Genomic DNA, 17664 nt, shown 5'->3' with positions numbered 1-17664 from the left:
AGAAATATTTAAGAATTAAATACTGGTTAAATCGCTCTAATTTTTTTCTTGAGCTTAGTATAAAAACTATGCACGGCTTAAGGAGTTAACAGATACATCGTTCATAATTTTGCTATATGTGAGTTTTGGGGAGCTAATGCTTAATGCTTTTGGTTTTTTTGGGGTACTTTTGTTTTGTCTTTTCTCCTATTTTACTTTTTTCAAGTTAAAAACATGAAAATTGGGTTATCTGTCCAAAAAAGTTTTATTTGTTGATATTCTATTCAGTGTTGCTCTAGCATGAAGGAATGTTGCAGAATTGATATCTGATGTGTGGGTCGGTTGTGTAGCACCACGGACCCCTAGGATCATTAACTGGGTTCCTGCAATAATTGTTCCCTCCAAAACCAAGTGAACTGTACTCCGATTTCCAACCTTTGCTGTATGTTAAAAAAAGAAATTACTTTTTTATAAATTTTCTAAAATCACTAAATAAGGATTTAAATTTTTAGTTTGTAAAATTGAAATTAAAAAAAAACGTGGAAAACAATTATTTCGCTAAAATAAAAAAATAAAGAATAAAATTGTCAGTTACTAAGATTTGTGAAAATATTTTTTATAGAAATAACCCTTTTTTTCAGTCCTAAAATTAGGAAAACATGCATATTAAACAAACTGTACTCTGGTTTCCAACCTTTGTTGTATGTTAAAAAAGAAACGTTTTTTCATAAACTTTCTAAAATAGTAATAAAGATTCAAGTTTTAGTTTTTAAAATTTTGGAAATTGAACAAAGTTGGACAATTTCGTTTAATAGTTTGTTAAATAAAAAGAAAATTTATTGAAAATTTCAATTTCTAAGATTTCTGAAATTAAACAAAATTTTTCCCAATAGTTTTTTACAAAAACATGAATGGATATTACAGGGACTTTCTTTGGTGACAAATTGGGGTTTGGGGGAAGACCCAATAAGTTTAAAAAAAATAATAATAACTTAAGCGGAATTACCTATAACAACCTAAAATTAAGACCATTATAAATTTAAATACCTAGACATAATAAACCCAAATCCTAGCATTTCTACATCAGAGTAAAACCTAGTTAACGATTGCCCACTATTTTCCTTTTTTTTATTAATTTAACAAAATTATAAAATTAAAAAAAAATCTGTCAGAATCAGTGCAAAAAAGTGATACAATTGGTGGTTATGCAGTGAACTAAGACCTTTATAATTTCAAATACTTAAACATTGTAAAGCCAAATACCTAGCAATTCTACATCGAAGTAAGACCTAAACCAACTTACAACTTGTGGTTATGCGGTGTGTTAACATCCCACCGCTGACATTCAATACCCCCAGTTGTCGTTGAAATATTGCCTCTGTAATCTCCATTAGCTGGTACGCAATCGAGGGGTGAGATAACCGGGTCTGTAGCAAAATATTATTGTATTGTTTTAATTTTTCTGGAGCAAAACAATCTACTTTTAAAAATCAATAAATCAGTCCAAGATCACTTTTTTAGTTGTTAAACACCACATCAAACTGATTTTCTTCTATAAATTATAACAAATGGTCCGTCGTAATGCACACTTTGTTTTTTTCATAATAAAATCAAAAACCTTAATGCGATTTGAAAGGCTCAATTAAAAAGAAAAATTCCATTTCTTTAGTCTAAAACAAAAGTTAGGCAGACAAGTTAGCAGGTAATAGTCGTTTCTTTAAAACACAATATTTTTGCAAATACTCCTGGTGGGAGCAAAATATCGACCGCTATTATCGATATATCGGTCTATCCCAGGGTTTCTTAAATTTTTTTTACCGCGGACCCCTAAATTTTTTTTTTGCTTTGCATGGACCCCGGTAGACAAGAAATGCTCCAAAATGACATCATAAATTGACGTCACAATACAAATAAACTTCATGACTCTGTTATTTCGGTCCAAAAAATGTGAAAGTTTAATGGATTCTAACTATACATTCAGTGCAAAGCCGTTTAATTTTGAATTAAAGTGTTTTCTTTTAAAAATTAATTACTTTAAGTATACACTAGTTCTTTAATTAGGCCTTCATGGACCTTCTAATATCAGTTCACGGACCCCCAAGGGGTCCATGGACCCCAGTTTAAGAACCCCTGGTCTATCCCTATAAACACATATATATATTTCTGCTCACCAGCTGTGCATTGTGGAATGTCACAGTATTCCCAACTTTCGAGCGTTGAAAGTGGAACGCAGCCCGGGTAAGGATCGTTGCTGCTTCGTGCCCGACAATAATTCTCGCTCAAAGCAAGTGATTCAAACTCTGAAATTGTGCTGCAGAATAAGGAATTTAATACTTTTTTTAAATGAAATCTACTAAATTGCCTCTGATTAAAAGTTGTGGCTTTTACATTTTTACTGTAAAATTTTTAGTATAACCATATAAGTCATATTTTTACTGTAAAATTTTTAGTATAACCATATAAGTCATATCATTTCTTTTTTGTGAAATTATTGTACACATTTAAAAACTCAACTCACTCAAATTGGCGTATTTGTGGGTTGTTAGCATCCCATCGTTGACATTTTTTTCCAGTCAAAGTTGTTTGGGCTTGACCTCGGTAATCCATCGGCTGGTCGACACAACCAATTCCAACGCTAGGTGGCGGTATATTGACTTCTTGGGGCGAAGTAGGTCGCATCAAACTCGGGTCTTAAAAAAAAGTTGTTTTTATTTGAAAAAACTTGTTTGCTGTATAAAATAAAAACCCATAAAGAAGTAGGTGGCATTTTGTCAATGTGTCGATTTTTTCTACATCTTTAAAAAAACCTGGGTCTTGAAAATGTCAACAAATTTTTTTTATTAAAAAAAATCTATATATATATTTGCTGCATTTCGGGTGAAACTGTTCAAAACAAAATTTGTAATGTTTGAGACTGATTAAGCCTTTTTCAATTTTGTAATGAAAACAAATTTAAATTTTTAAATAAAACTAAAAATTGATGTTATAAAAATTAGTTAAATTTTATAAAATAAAAAACAAATTATTTGACTACTAAAAATCCTTGCTCTCTTAAAAAAAATAAACAAAATCAAAATCCCTAAAGCTTGTATAGTTATTAAGGATTCTATTTCATTGGAACATTAGAACAAAATGTTGTTGGTAAAACTAAATTTTATTTTCATTGCTAATACCAAGCAAAATGTAGTTTGTACCAAAAATTTACAATTAACTAAAATGCAGTGAGCCTAAATATTTAATATGTTTTCTACTTTTACAGCAAAATGGTTTACCAAGACAAAACAAAAAGAAACTTATACAGAACAAATATTTTTTTACTAAAATTTAAACATTATTACAAAACAAAAATAAACTTTTACGGAACAAATTTTTTTTTTTTTAAATTATTCAAAAACTTATAATTATTTTTTCTTAAAGATAGAAATCTTACCACAAGGTTGTTCGTTGCAGTTTCTTGATTCGATCACAGACCCGATGCATTTGTTCTGCGTGATGACTCCTCTCCGACACTTTCGCGTCCGATATTGTTTCCCGGATCCACAAGTCAGGGTGCACGAAGACCACTGGCCATAATTTTTCCACCTTGCAGCTGGAAATGTAAGCTGTGTACTTGAATATTTATTTGTTTGTTCTTGAAGATCGAAAAACATTGCCAGCATGCCGCGATCCCTTAGGTGCCATTTCTAACGCTCAAGGATGCCGAGAGGTATTTGAGAATCTTAAGAATCTGATTTTGCTCAACTCTTACAATTTTTTTTTTAAATTAGAATGATATAAACCCAATTATAACTTCCTACGTTGTGTAGAGTTGATGTGTGTCGTTCCAGTTTCGTTTATTGCGACATTCTAGTTAATTACCTACGGAAAAATTTTGGAGGGGTACCGCAATCTATTTGTTATTTCCGAGGGGTGTCACTGGACAAAAAAGGTTGAGAAACACTGCTGCGATTGACACTAAAACAATTACCCAGGCTTGGGATTTTGCACTCGCCCGCTTGCCAAAACTTAAATTGATTGAAAAAAAAATCCAAATAATGTTTTAGTTATATGCCTTTATTAATTATTAAACTCTTACTTTGCATATTAACTTGGTGTGATGCTAAAACTCAATTTTTTTATTTAAAACATTGGCAAGTTGTTTGTTGTACAGGAAAAATTATATGACATTTCAGTACTAAAATATCGGCCGAAGTATCGGTCTAAGGCGATGGCAAGTCTTTATTCCAGGTGCGCCGAATCAAAAAAAGAAAACACTAGAACAGGCAATAAAAAAGGCACGAGGAAAATAAGAAAAAGGTAAACATAACGCTTTGATAAATCCGGGTCGGTGTAGTGTCGCTACAGGTCTACATTTAATAATACCGATATATCGGTTGAAGCAAAATATTGGCCTCTATTATCGTTAAACGGACATATCGGTCTATCTTTTCTATTTTTGCTGGATATAAGTGATTTGCCCGAAAATTTGTGGTATTTTGCCTCCCAAAAATGCCGGAAATTGTGGTGCCCAGTACTCACAAGTGTTACAAGTCGGAACGGAGCATTTCTTCTTTTTATTTGTGCCAGTCGCAAAACACCAGGGGATCTTTTTACGTCGACCGTTCGGGTTCCGGCAGTAATTTGCCTCAACGTCAGGGCTTGATGCACTGGAAAATAAAAATCAATAATAAAAATATATATCTGACAATCTTAAGACTGTTTATAAAACCAGATAAAACATAAAATCATTTCTTAATATTAGAAGCATGTTTGCTTTTTGTACAAAAACTCACAATGCCTAATAGGCGAAATAAATAAATGTGGAAAATTTTAAGAAATCTGTTTTTAGTCTTAACATCATCTGATACGAAACCAAGAATCTTTCTTTTTCAATTATTCACCGCAACCCAATCCCAACACTATATAGTATTAGTTTTTTGTTTTTTTACATCAGGGCTGTAGGCACTGGCAAATAAAAAATATCCATTAATAATTTTATTTTTTTCTATTTTTATTTTTGACATCAGGGCTGTAGGCACTCGCAAATAAAAAAAATGTCGATTAGCAATTCTTATTTTTTTATTTTTTTTGACATCAGGCTAGAGACACTGGCAAAAAAATAGAAAAATATATTTGTTAGTAGTTGTTTTATTTTTTGCGTCTTGTAAAACAGGCAAAGCTGTATTATGCAGTGCCACTTTACGCTACACTTTGCTTGTGAATTTTTTTAGACTATTCCTCTGTACAATGTGTTTAATCATGTTATATCACAAATTTTGTGATGTGGAATATGGCAATATTGCCGAACACGTTATATTGTTTCATGTAGTCTGTTTATCTCCATTAGTTGGTTTGTATGCGGCAGTATCAATAAGACATAAAAAATCGCGGTAGCCTTGTATACTATTTGTGTTAAAATTTATTGCCATGAATAATAATTGTTTAAACAAAGCAAAATACATATATTTAGGATATTTTAACTAACATTATGGTTGTTTTTTGTGTAGTCTAGGGGTTAAACATGAAAGCAGGATAACCGCAGTATATACACTTATATAATCAGTGCCTCTTCACTATGTTGAAAATGAATAAGGAGTTATGGGAAACGTTTAAAATGATACCTACTTTTTTCGTTAAACAAAGAAATATTAAAGAGAATATTTTAACTATCATTATGGTAATTTTGTTTTGTATAGTCCAGCGGTCAAACTTTTTCATGAAAGGCCATAAAATCTAAAACCTTTTAAGTACTATTTATATCTAATAATTTTTTTTTACTTTTATTTACGGAAATTTTAGTCATAGAAAATATAAGATGAGGTTTACAGGAATTTTTACGTTTTTGAGGGCTTAATACTTTGTGACATATATATATATATATCTAAAAACAAGTCCTATTGTTTAAGAAAGTGATCTCTAACCCTCCCCCACCTGATGTTTATGTGCGGCCCACCACTTATTGTCACTTTCAGTAGCCTTTATTTAAAACAATTGTTTTGACTATCATCAAAACGTGTAGAACGCGCAGTATTTGATTTAGGCCTTTTCTCATATTTGTTTGAGACTATTATCGAGTGTAATGTCACATTTTAACAGCCATCGAACGCTTGTGCAGCCATCATTGTTAAGCAAGGTGTGTGTTTTGCAGACCGTTTTAAGGACATACATCAGCCCAAAGGTGTCTTACGTTGGTATGACACTGTAAGTAAAGTAATTTTTGTGCTTTGTGCGATTAAGCAGAGATTTATTTGCATATTTGCGTAGGAGTTCACTCTTGAAGAGCGGGTGTTTATTAGTTAGGGTGTTTTATGACATAACTCCTTTAACATAATAGGTTTTGCGGCCGAACAAAATTTTTTAAAGTGGCAATCTGGCCCATTCTACTGAAAGGTAAGTCATCCCTGGTTTAAGTTTATATTTGTTTGTTGCACTCACAACTTTGTTCTGCTCCAATCCTCGCATGGAAGATTCTTCGCGGTGACGTTTATTGTTCCGTTGTAACTATTAACATTTCCTGGTGTCAAGCAACCACCCCCTTCATCTGCCATAAATAAAATGTGAAAATATTTGTGATGTTTTAATGTGACAATAATGTGCTCACTATTTTGGAAATACTTAGACACTTTTCAGTATTTGTCTGCCTTAAACAAATCGTATTTAAGAACTTGTGATGTTTTCATGTTTGTTGACTAAAATAAGTGTTATCAGGGCATTGCATTTGGTACTCAATCATTATTTTTTATATATTTTTTTTTCATAATTTTTTTAGCTTTAATAGTAGATATCTGATTTTTGTGATTACTGGTCAATTTGCAAACATTGATGTATATGGCAATGCTCTGCTATAAAATATCCAATATCAAAACAGAAGTTGAAATGTGGCACTGCAATTAGGGATGTTCAAAGTAGTATTCTCCAATAGTAGGGTTCAAATCGAGAATAACAAATTCTAGTATATTCAATACACACACACACACATATATATATATATATATATATTTTTTTTTTATTAAATCCTTGAATATATATTTAACTTCTACTTATTTAATAATTATTATTATTATTATTATTTTTTTTTTGGGGGGGGGGGACATTTGGCTAACCTTTGTATACTGCAATTAAAAAAATAATCTTCCAAAGGTTAAAATTTAAATTACTAAACGATGAAGTTGTATAATATATCGGTCCTAATTACCCAAAATTAATGGCAGAATTGGATCGGGGATGCAATATTCTACTTTAAACACCCCTAGCTACCATAAAAAAATTGATTTGAATTCACTTTACCAATGAGCAAATCAGTGTAAGTTTTTGGTGGGCAACAATAAATTAATATTTAGTTTTTGCTAGAACTCTGTTTGAATTTCTAGGATTGAGGCTAGTATCAAGGAAATATTAATTCATTTCTACTTCTGAGAAAAGTTAGTGACTGATTCGTTAAATTGAGGTCAATATCTAATTTGTTTGAGAAATTATGTTTTTAGTATTGTATGTATTTAATTACTTTATATCAGAACAACTTTATTGACAGGGATTATTAAATTTTAGTCATCAGTTGATCCATTTTTTTCAAACTGTTTCACAACTTACAGAGTGGACATGCTTTTTGGCTGCAAGTTGCATTTTTGAGAACATTCGAACCGTTGCAGATCTGGTTTGTGCATGAGCGCACACGGTACTTATGCCCGTCTCCGCAAGGAACATCGCAACTCGACCACGGACCCCAGCGCTTCCAACTGACAACTGAAGGTCAAATGTTCAATTTTAAGGTCACACCAGTCATTTTAAATTAGTTGCTTTAAGTTAAAGGTCATATATTTTTTGTCAAGGTAACACAAGTCATTAATAGTTGGTTGCTTTAAGGTTTAAGCTAAAGGTCATATATTTAATGTCAAGGTCACACAAGTCATTAATGGTTAGTTGCTGTAACCTGAAGGTCATAATTTAAAGTTAAGGTCACACAAGTCATTAATAATTAGATGCTTTAAGTCGAAGGTCATGTGTTTTATGTAAATTTACACAAATAATTGCTGTTTTTGCAAAGCACTAAACTCCAAATTGCTTTTACATTAAACTTACCGGTGCAGTCGGAAATTGTGCAACTTTGTTCTTGAAGCCAATCTCCAGGACAAGGATTGCTCGAATCGTTTCCAAAACAAACTCTTTCTCGTACTCTGCAGCAACAAAAATAATTGCATTGCTTATCTTTATGTCAAGGCGTAATAACTGCTGTTTATAAAAAGTGTAAAAAAATCAAAAAAATCAGACAAAATATTAACAAACTGTGTCCTATGGTGCATGAAGCAGTCGTAGGGGTCCCAAGAATTAAAGTTTTAGTGTTTAGCACAAGCCTAAATGAAAATTAATATAAGCAAACCCATTCCAACAAACTTCGCTTAATATTAGTTGTTTGATTATTCTGTTTTTGCTTTACATTCTTCTATATTTAGTGATTTTTGTTTTATAATTAAAAAAGAACTACAAGTGTGCGATTAATACGAAAAAAATACAAATCTTAATAAAAAAATTTAGGTACTTTTAATGACAATGTATCAATCTTGGCTGATACCCTTATTTAGTCTAAAAAAACGAAAACAAGTGACACGTTATGAATAATTGTATTTTTAAGTTAACGAGCTTTCACATAACCATGCTTTATCAGGTCAGAGAGTGCAAATCAAAGGGATTAAAACCGGAACCGAACCGGAACTTTATGAACCGGTTTTGGTCCAAATTTTTCTGAACCGTAACCGAACCTGAACCGTTTTATGTAAGATTTTAAGGAGCCGAACCGGAACTGAACTGAATAATTTGAAATGACATGAACCTTAACCGAACCCGAACAAACCTGTCAACAAAAGCGGTTCGCTTCAGCATGACGTCAGAACTTGTATTGTACAGAGTCAAGTTACGCCATGTTCAAAATTTTATGAAAAATATGAATATTAATTAAATAAAACGTTGATTTTTGTATATTTTAGATATTTCAATTATCAGTTGGTGTTTTTGTAGTAGGCCTATGTAACATAACTTAGATTAAATGACTTACAATTCAAAGATGATTCTCTACATTTATTGACCCACATTTTTAGATTTAACGCAACTTAATTATATTGTATCCAAACCCGAACTTTATGAACCGGTTTGGATATAACGCTGAAACGGAGCTGAACCGGAACTTTTAAATCGTTCGAAACCAGAACTGAACCGGATTCCGAATAAATTTTTGAACCCGAACCGAACCTGAACCGGAAAGTTAAACGGTTCGACTCCCTGGATTAAAATGTATGAACTAGCTTTCATTTCTACTCTGGCCTAATAAAGCATGCTTGTGTAAAAATACAAATTGTCAGCAGTGCCTTTAGTTCTCTGTTAGTAACAATGGCAAACACACAAGAAGAAACTTGAAAGCAATAATAGACTTTATATGTCTCTAAATGCAAATTAACTGAAGCATTTACCTGAATCCGGTTCCGCAAGAAACACTACAGTTGCTCCAGGGCTTCCAACGGCTCCAGAAACCACTCACACTTGGTGGGGGCGGCGGAACCGTAATGGCCGGTGGTTGGCCTGTAAATTAACACCGGTTGGGTCAGTCATTCTCAACCTTTTATAGATTACGGCACCCCTCAAAAATAATAAATAGATTTTTCGACACTGGAATTTTTCGAGTATTTTACTACAATGTCACTATAAATGGAAGTGATATCAACTTAAACATGTAGGAAAATGTCATTTGATAAAATGGTCTTTATCACAAATAGTTGTTGAGCAAACGTCAGATTCCTAAAAATTCTCAAATACCTATCGGCAACCTTAAGCATTAGAAATAAAACAACCACTAGATTATTGCAGGGTTGCCAAAAATTATTTGAATCTGTGAATGACTTTGAATTTTAATTGATTTACTCATTTAAAAGCTTTAAAAAACCCTATGTTTTTTCTAAGTCTTTGAATTTATTTTATATCCAGCTTAAGTTATGTGTTTAAAAATGCTGTTAAGAAACAATCGAAAATCTATTTGAATTGTGTTGACCATGGCATTTTAACTGTGAATGATAACGATACTGGATTCTCTAGAATAATGCCTACAATTTTTTTTTTGAAAAGTAATTATATTCTTCAATAAAACAACGGATCCAAAACTGTTAAAAAAGACTAAAGAAAGTTTGTAAGGATTCTTAATTGAACCATGTTTGAATTTTTAGGTTTTTACTGTTGTTGCATTTTGTGATGTTGCAATATTCCCAAACTTTCAGGTTCGAATCCACGTAGCACCACGGACGGTTGAATATGTCCGGGTTCCGACCATTATTCTCCTTAAGCCCAGCTCCTGTTATCAAATCTGGAGTGCTGAAACAACATAGAGGTTGGTAAGTTGTTCGTCAACTAAACAAACTTCTAAAAATAAAAACGAGTTTTTCGTGAATTAAGGAAAACTTACAAAAATAAATCACAAAAAACATTGAGGTTTGTAAGTTGTTCGTGAATTAATGAATACTTACAAAAAGTCCAAAAAATATTCTCGAAATAAATTTACATGAATACTAATTTAGTAACTCAATTATATACTTGAATACTTACAGAATCCATTTAAATGAGTACAAAATGCAATCACAAAAATACAAAGTTCAATCACATGAATATTTACAAAAGTGCTAAAAACATGGTTTGTGAGTAGCTCGTGAATTAGGAAAAACTTACAAACTGAAACTGACAAATTTTTATCCAATTACGCAAATTACCAGGAGCTTTGTTGGAATGAATACATACAAAAACTTTTATACACCAACGTGGAAAACCTTATCGCATGAATACTGACAAAATCCAATTGTATGACTGTAATATTCAAGAACATTAAACTCACAAATTTTAATCACATGAATATTCACAAATGCAACGGAAAACAAAGAGGATTGTAAGATGCTTGTATAGTAGTGAATACTTAAAAAGTAAAAAAAATATTTATGAAATAAATTTACATGAATATTCAGCCCTCGTGAAATCCAATCACATGAATATTCAGCACTCACGAAATCCAATCATATGAATACATATACAGTTTATGAAATTAATCTATATAGATACTCACAAATCCATTTTTATGACAACTCGAAAATAGAATCATATGAATATTCAGCACGTCTATTCACATTGGCAACTCACGAAATTCATTCACATGACAACTCACAAATTGTTGCTGTGCGGTGACGTTGCGTCCCATCGTTGGCATGGCAACCCGCTCTCGGTGACGCTCTGGTTGCCACGGTAACCGTGACCGTAGTCCTGCTCGTGATAGCACCCGGTGGTCAGGGGAATACCCGGTTCCGAGCACGAATAGAGGGCGTTCGCCTGGAACCAGTCCTCACGAGAGGGCGCAACACGCTGGGCCACAACTGCCTCCCCCGTCGCCCTAGGGGAATAATATTTGTTTTATTTTGAGGATAAAAAATATTTATCCTACTCGTTAAAAATGATTTTTGACTTTTAGGGTAAAAAAGTTTTATCCTAAAAGTCAAATTACCCTCGCGTAAAAAAAAAAAATTCTGGGGGGTGTTATTCTTTTAAATCTTTAAAAAATATATAATATATATAATTATTTTGATATAAACAAAATGATTTATCCTTAAAAAACAAAAATTTCCCCTGGGATTAAATAAAAATATTCGAAGTATTTTCTCTGGGGTTTGTATTTAGTATGGGGGTAAAAAGTTATTTATTCTGGGGGTAAAAAACGAATTTTTATCCTGGGGCTCAAAAAATTCTTTGCTTTGGGAGGTAAAGGAATAAAATATTTATTCTGGGGTAAGAAAATAAAAAAAATTTAGAATCTTGGGAGGAAAAATATTTCGCTGTGGGTTGAAGAAAAACGTATTTTTTCTGGGGGTAAAAAATGATTGTTTATTCTGGGGGTGAAAAACAGATTTATTTTGGGGTTAGTAAGCAAAAAAAAAATTATTTAATCTGGGAATTGAAAAAACGTATTTTTTCTGGGGTAAAAACATATTTATTCTTATTTTGATGGTAAAGATAAATATTTCGGGGTAAAAAAATATTTATTCTTATTTTGATGGTAAAGATAAATATTTCGGGTTAAACAAATATTTGTTCTGGGGTTAGAAATATATTATTTTACCTGGAAGTAAGACCTGTGCGGTAAAAACTAAACCTGTTTAATCTAAGGGAGAAAAAAGTATTTATTTTTGGAATTAGGTTGTTCTTGGGGCAAAAAATATTTATGCTGGGGGGTAATTTTTTTCTGAATGGTAAAAAAAACCTTTTTTTTCGACCAACAGCGCCGCGCAGGTTTGTGACGTCATACGTGTCAATAATTGCCGGTTGTTAGTTCTGTGAAAAAGCGTAACTCAAATATTGCATCACAGAAGGAAAAATAATTTATTTTATTCTGGACGTAAAAAATAGAAAAAAAATATTTACCCTTGGTTAAAAGAATATTTATTCTCGGGGTTAAAAAATATTTTTTTTGGGGGGGGATAAATTTTTTTTCTTGGAGGTAAAAAAAATCCTTTTTTTTCGACCAACAGCGCGACGAACGTTTGTGACGTCATACTTGTCAATAATGGTCGGTTGTCCGTTCTGTGAAAATGCGAATCCCGGGTATTGCATCACAGATGGAACGTCGTAAGGTGAATTGAGAGAATCTACTTTATTCGCCGGAAGTTTCCTGAAGTTGGACACGACCCCTGTGACGTAACAATAGTACCTTGTCACCGTCGTTGTGACGTAATACTCGATGGAATTCTTGTCAATGCAGAGGTTTGTGTTTTTGGTCCAAGTTTTATTTTTAAATCGAAATGTCCCCCCCCCACTATATTTGTTACTATGGCATAACAAACCCACCACTATATTTGTTACTATGGCATAACAAACCCACCACTATATTTGTTACTATGACATAACAAACCCACCACTTTATTTGCTACTATGACGTAACAAACCATCACTATGTTTGTTACTATGACATAACAAACCCACCACTATATTTGTTGCTATGACGTAACAACCAATCACTATGTTTGCCACTATGACGTAACATACCATCACTATATTCGCTACTATGACGTAACAACCATTCACTATGTTTGTTACTATGGCGTAACAACCAATCACTATATTTGTTACTATGACGTAACAAACCCACCACTATATTTGTTACTATGACGTAACAACCAATCACTATATTCGCTACTATGACGTAACAACTCACGGGGAATTATGTTTTCAGTCAAGATGGTCACGAAATCATCACGATCGGGTCGTGACTGCTCGTGCCAGAATCCAAAGGCGTGAAGAAACTCGTGGGCCGATGTTGCAACGTACCGGCAACCATCGCCCAGTGATAGCTGTGGAATATTGAGGTTGGTTTGTGAAAGTGAGATTATAATTTGGCCTAAGCATTTCTGCAAATATTTTGCATCTTGGATAATACAACTAATCTACTAGTGTTCTAAGTATGAGGCAATTCGCTACGCAGTTATTCACAATAGCTGGAACCTATTGCATTGTTTTACTCGGTTAGCTAACTATAGGTTTACCTACGACCAGATTTTTAAAGGTTTGGTTTTCATGGCTGCAAATTAATTTCAATATACCGCAACTATTTCATAAAAAAACAAGTAGGCTGCATGTTGAAAGACCGGTTTTTTCGTTTCCTTAAATAAGACGAAAAAAGCATTGCTTACATATTTTAACCCACCCTACTTAATTGTAAAAAGTGGTTAACCGTATTGTACACTTGTACAGTCCTAATTACTGCGCATTTAGTTAGTTGTTAATCAACTAGCATGGCTGTGCACTTGTATAAACTTTTGTACATATGAGTTAATATATGAGCACCAGTCCCACAATACTAAAAAATATGCGATTAGTACAATAAGCACAAATGAACAAATGAACCATTTTTTAATTGATACAATGCTTGACTGCAACAATCGTATAGTAACTCAGATATTTACTCACATGTACTCACAGTCTGTCACTTGTATAGTAAACCCGTAATAACAGTTTACAAATATTTTTATTTCAACAACTTTTCCAATATTACCAGGGTGGTACAGAGCTGATACGATACCAGGGTGGTATTTATAGTTTTCTGATACTAAACTCGCTAGTATGGATGTCACATAAAGTTGGGTTAGGGCCGATACCCGATGCCAAGTGGTAGTATCAATACACGTCCTATACTAGGTTGGTATTTTGCCGATGTGATACTTGCCGATTTGATATTCGGTACTTTTCTAATACTAGGGTGGCAGGGGTAATGATCCCACATCAAACTAGAAATTTAAGCTATGATTCGTTACCCGATGCAGAGATTTCTACCTTCAGAAAGGTAAATATTTATCAAAAATGTAGGTTAACAACTGGATGATCATATAGTTACTCGACCCACTCACCCGTTGTCCCCCGTTAATAGCCCCAACTGACGAGTAGCATCCACCTCCCTTGATGATGTCGATGTACCGGTTGTCACTTGGGGACTTTTCCCGGAAGCGAAAGCACGTTCTCGCCGCTATCAAGTTGAGTGACGCCACAACCGCTCGAGCGTGAAGCGGGCTCTCCGCTGATTGGTGGAAAGTAGGGGCGTGGTTGGATTCGTGAATGGAGGAAATTGTGGATTTAGGTTACAATAAAAACTATATTTTTTTACTTATTTTTACGACTTATTTTTACTTTTTTAGGTAGTGCTTTATGAGTATAAATATACACCATTTTGTAAATAAAATCAAGAAGTTATTATTAAAGCAGAAAAACAATTAGAAGTGAAGCATACTGCGAAAAAACAAATTTTATATTTTAGGCCTAAATTGTCTAAAACCTAATAATTTTCTATTCATTACAATATGACCTAATTCTAAAGATTTCTCTACAAACGATTTTAATATGTTTTTTTTTCAAATTTAAGAATCTTTGAAGAGATATGTTATTAAAAAATAGCAACTTTTAAAATCAGAGTAAATTTTACAAAAAAACATGGTAAACTTAAAACAAAGGTTTAAAACCGTTTTTAAAGAAGGTAAAATCAAGAAAAAATCATCATTCTTTTGCACGACTTTAATATTTCGAAAAACACATAAAAACTATTAACCAAATGCATTGCCATATAGAATCCGTTATACAAGCCCAACTATATTTCGTTCTACTTCAAAATAAATCCAAAAAATAAAAAGATTATACAAATCTGTATCAAAAATGTCTTTATAAAGATGATGTCGATCTACTCGACCTTTTTTTGGCTTTGCAATATATTATCAAATCCCCCAAAAATTATGTCAACTTTTGCTTATAGACACACCGATTGGCGCAGTCATGTGATAAGGGACCACCAACTCTCCGGCGCCATCCCGTGGCCACTTTTGAACGACCGATGACGCGCCACGATCGTCTGTGACGTCACTATCGTCCAACAGTTTTTTCTGTGTATCTGAAAACAGATTTTTAACGTGTTTTTTTGAATGCTATTTTAAACTTTTACATAAACAAAAGTTACGTTAAAGTTTGACACCCAACCTAACTACAATTTAATAGTTTGTTTTAAAGGAATTAATATAATTTGCCAAGAGTTCTTCAGTGTGTAAAACAAATTGGACTGCTGTACTTTTTTAGAAAAACCGTAAATGTTTTGCAACTTGAAAATAGTAAATGAAACCATAACTGAACATAAAATTATATTTGATAAATAATTATAAAGTTATAATTTTGGCATTACTCCAGCAAGGTGCAAAATTTACCCTGGTGGTTATTTAAAGCACCAAATAAACTATAAATAAACGGATTTCGATAAAGTTGATTGAAGTGAAGTTTGGAAACTTAAATGCTCGTCTAAGTTTCGCAATGAATTTGTTTTTTTTGCTTTTGTACGTTTTAATTGAAGCCAGTCAAATAGAACCATGGCTTTTCTGCCTGCTGCACCCTAATCGCACCGAGACAATTCAATTTTTTTTTAGAAATACTGCTTAAAAAACGTCAGACCATTTCAACTTGAGCTTTTAAACGTACTTTTTCTGTAACCAATAAAGTTTGAAACCCGAGTAAAATCAGGATCAGACATTTTTTAAAGGAATATATATTTCGACCATACTGGCATCGTCAGTTCCCATAAGTAAAGTGAAATACATGATATACAAAGCAAAATAATAATAAAATTAATATTAAAGTAAAAAACAAATGAGTTTTATTTAGGTAAACATAAGATTGGTTTTAACTAAAGTTAGCAATCCTAAACTGTTTACAAATTTGATTGCAAGTAAATTGTCATTTTGTTCTTATTCTTAAAAAAAAGGCCGCTTTAATAATTAGATTTTCTATTAAAGACAGTCAGCCTCTATAAATTAGCTTTCAAACGTTGGAATAAAATTAGTATCGAAAACTGTTGAAAAAAACTGTAACAACGTTAAAAAGCTGATTAGGTTGATAAATTGATCTAAGACTCCAAAATAAAACGCCCTGAATATTTGTTGTTAAAAACATTTTTTGTTTGTTTAAATATTTGTTTAAAAACAGTCCGACCCTATAAATCGACTTCTAAACCGTGTTATTTAATTTTATCTTATTCTTTATACTAACTTGTCAAGACCATGTCGTCCCACGTGCAATCGCACACGTCACAATGCTCCTTTGTTACGTCACCGGAGGGACATTTGTCGCAAATGTCGGCGCCGCAATCCAGCTTTTCTGAAAAAAAAGTCGGAGATATACGATTTTAAATCGTGAATAAACGAAATCAGGGCAATTTTATTTTTTCAGCTGTTTAAAACATGTTTGTTCCTAAACTCTGACTGATAATTTTTTTGACAATGTTACAAAATTTACCCTTATTAGCTCAAAATAAAATGACCATTTCAATTTCCCATGATTGTTTTTTTCTCTTTGATTCTGAATTTTTTTATTGTGACGTATCGTCCTTGAGATTTAGTGCATTATTTTTGTGTAAGAACTAATTTTACGTTATGTAAAATCAATAAGCCTTTTTTGATATTGTTTTATATCCAGCTTAAGTTATGTGTGTTATAACAGGGCCGGTAAAACAACTTTTTTAAATATGGCTTTTTTACTGTTTTTCGAATTATATTAAAAAACGTCAAGCGATTAAATTTTAAGTTGTTAAAAAAAACCTAATTTTCTGTGAGAAATCTTTAAATGCCTTCTTTTTCGTAACATCGTTTGGCAACCCTGTAGACACGAAGCTCTAAATTTTTTTTTATAAAAAAACGATCAGTTTCAAATCAAGGAATTAAGTTAAGTTGCTTAGGTGCAATACTTCTTCATAAGATAGCATGTTCCTTTGACTTAATAGATTGATCGTTATTGGATTTGTGCTGTCGCCTTTGTAATGTAGCTTTTTTTATTATTTAGGAATATAACTGTTGACTCTCAACCCACCTTTTTTCTCCCTTTTTTTCGCGTGTTCAGCAAAAGTTGAAACCACGAGGAAACAAAACACCAACTTCCACATTTTCACTTGCTCATTCGATTCTGGCTCAAATTAGAATTCCTATCGAGCCCTAAAGGTTTGCAGGAAACATTTTCGTTATAAATATGACGTTAGCTTATTATGGAGGTTTTACTTAAAAGATAACGACGCTCTAAATTAATTCTTTAATACTATCTGGCGTAAAGAGAAATAATATTAAACATAAAAAGATTAAACAGGCTAATATAAAATAGAACTAAAACAAGTTGAAT

General features: G+C 32.5%; 1 protein-coding gene across 1 annotated transcript; it reads right to left on the bottom strand.

Moving 5' to 3' along the window:
* Positions 1 to 274: 274 nt before the first annotated feature.
* On the bottom strand, positions 275 to 17434 carry LOC146141432 (plasminogen-like). Its single transcript, XM_083390118.1, has 18 exons — positions 17362 to 17434; positions 16546 to 16653; positions 15275 to 15403; positions 14376 to 14542; positions 13187 to 13322; positions 12530 to 12662; positions 11150 to 11371; positions 10175 to 10311; positions 9420 to 9528; positions 8038 to 8132; positions 7549 to 7701; positions 6394 to 6499; positions 4498 to 4625; positions 3410 to 3568; positions 2498 to 2669; positions 2151 to 2290; positions 1283 to 1406; positions 275 to 419 (listed from the first exon to the last, which is right to left on the bottom strand). The coding sequence occupies exons 1-18, from the start codon at positions 17432 to 17434 to the stop codon at positions 275 to 277; spliced, it is 2436 nt and encodes an 811-aa protein (XP_083246244.1).
* Positions 17435 to 17664: the final 230 nt, after the last annotated feature.

Source organism: Ascidiella aspersa, chromosome 5 (assembly GCF_963924565.1).
Source record: "Ascidiella aspersa chromosome 5, kaAscAspe10.2, whole genome shotgun sequence".
In the NCBI taxonomy this organism is placed as follows: Eukaryota; Metazoa; Chordata; class Ascidiacea; order Phlebobranchia; family Ascidiidae; genus Ascidiella; species Ascidiella aspersa.
Note: the sequence above shows the minus strand (reverse complement) of the source record. Positions and strands in the feature narration are given on the sequence as shown.